Source organism: Nematolebias whitei, chromosome 8 (genome assembly GCF_014905685.2).
Source record: "Nematolebias whitei isolate Nwh7 chromosome 8, NemWhi1, whole genome shotgun sequence".
NCBI classification, from domain to species: Eukaryota; Metazoa; Chordata; class Actinopteri; order Cyprinodontiformes; family Rivulidae; genus Nematolebias; species Nematolebias whitei.
In genome coordinates this window covers 31853357-31855135 of record NC_056505.1, presented here as the reverse complement: position 1 = coordinate 31855135, position 1779 = coordinate 31853357, and the positions used below count along the sequence as shown (strand labels likewise).

At 45.8% G+C, this 1779-nt stretch overlaps 1 protein-coding gene across 1 annotated transcript in view; it reads right to left on the bottom strand.

The window, feature by feature from the left end:
- dock5 (dedicator of cytokinesis 5) overlaps positions 1–1430 on the bottom strand; it is a 61155-nt gene extending 59725 nt beyond the window's left edge. The window contains exon 1 of the mRNA XM_037680705.1: positions 1388–1430. Within this exon, the coding sequence (XP_037536633.1) occupies positions 1388–1430 (43 nt within the window). The remainder of the gene's footprint in view (positions 1–1387) is intronic.
- Between the last annotated feature and the right edge of the window lie 349 nt (positions 1431–1779).

The following is a 1779-nucleotide window of genomic DNA, read 5'->3' as shown; positions in this document are numbered from 1 at the left end:
TATATATATATAAGGTGTTGTTTTTGTATGACAACCCAGTGTCAAGGATGCCTGCAATGCCAGCACAACGTTATGACATCATGCATGCCTACCTGATCTGATCACTGCGGGAGAGGAAGCAGTGAAAATGTCGGCGGTGTGGATGTTTTTTAAAGTGTCAGAAACTAATAGCAGAAGTGCTATTTGCAATGACTGCTCAGCGTCAATGATGCGAGGAGGAGCAAAATTTCTGAGGGCTATATTCTGACAAAGAAGCTGACAAATAACTTTTGCACTTCTGATTTTATTTGCACGTGGCAGAACTCATGGAGATTTGAGCTGATCAATGAGATTGTATAACCACGTATCGGGACTTCTGTTTTAAGTTCATTTTTAATTTCAGAAACTTGGAATGCACTACTTACTTACGCGCTTTCCACTTGTCGCTTGTGAACAGGTTGAGTTTTGATTTGTGAACATTTATAAATTTGCGCTGTTCCGAGTGTTGTCATTGTGCTAGAGAGATTAAATATCACAAATAAATTTGACATTAAACATAATCCAAGTTGAAGTGTTCGATCTGTATCTGGTAGCAGGCCAAACTGACAAACACCATGCAGAATAATGTAGTATTTTAATTCCACAGCAGAGACATGTATGTAGTCTCTGTCAGTAGGTCTAGAGCGGGAATATCGATATTTGTATCGTCTATCGGCCAACTAGGTTTTAACATATCGCCATATCGGATATCGACCAAAAATCTAATATCGTGCATCTCGAGACAACCAGCCAAACTGTGCGGACTGTAGGAAGACACCTCTCATCCACACAGTCGTGCAGATTTACCTTTTGGGCGTGAATTGTTTCCTGATTCTTGCAGCTATCACATAACTCCAGGAGACAGCGCCGCGCCTGGCTGTAAAACTCCGAGTCCTGTTTTTATCAACGCAACACGGTCAGAGTTCACGACTTGTGTTCTCACATGCAGACCTCAGATCCCGCAAGGTGGAGTCACAACCGCAGCAGACCCTTGCGGGGGCAATAAATGGTCCTCAAAACGCAATAACGATTCATTTAAGCCCACAGGAAATTCTTCGTGAGCTTAAGCTTAAAGAATGGCTGGCACGCTCAGTCTGCTCCTTGTTCCAGCGTTTTCCACACTATTATCGTTTTTTTTTAGAAACGTCTTACAGATGCGTCAAAAGTTCCCAAAGCTGGAGAAACAAAGCTGCTGCTTCACTTCCAAGACTCGGGTGTGTGCTGATAAAAACCAAGCTCCAGGAAATATGTTGTTTCCCAACTTTCTTTTTACTTTGGGTGTCGGAGTCCGGTCGGTTTCCTTTGAAGTGAGGAGAAGTTGGGACTTCCGCCGCTGTTTGTAAAACACGAAGTTAAAGAAGACACTTACCCACTCCGTACTTCTCTTTTTTAGTGGGAATCCAGCGGGTCATAGCGGGGGGACGAGGGGGGAGGATGTAAGAGTTGTCTGAATAAATAAATTACTATGTACACTTGCTGCGAGAGGACGGGCGGTGCTCTCCTGCTCGTCCCAAAGCTACAGTTCCGCCATCATGACTCCTGTAGACCGAGAGGAGGGAGGGGGGAGGAGGGGGGGTGCAGAAGACAGAGAGGGTGGGACAGACAGAGGAAGGAGAAAAGAGGAGGGGAAGACAGAAGGAGGGCAATATGGGGGGGCAGACAGAGTGGAGGAGGGGGATACAAAAAACAGAGGGGGAGTACTTGGGGGAGAGGAGGAGAGGGTAGGACAGAGAGGGGGAGAGTTGAGCTGGAGGACAGGAA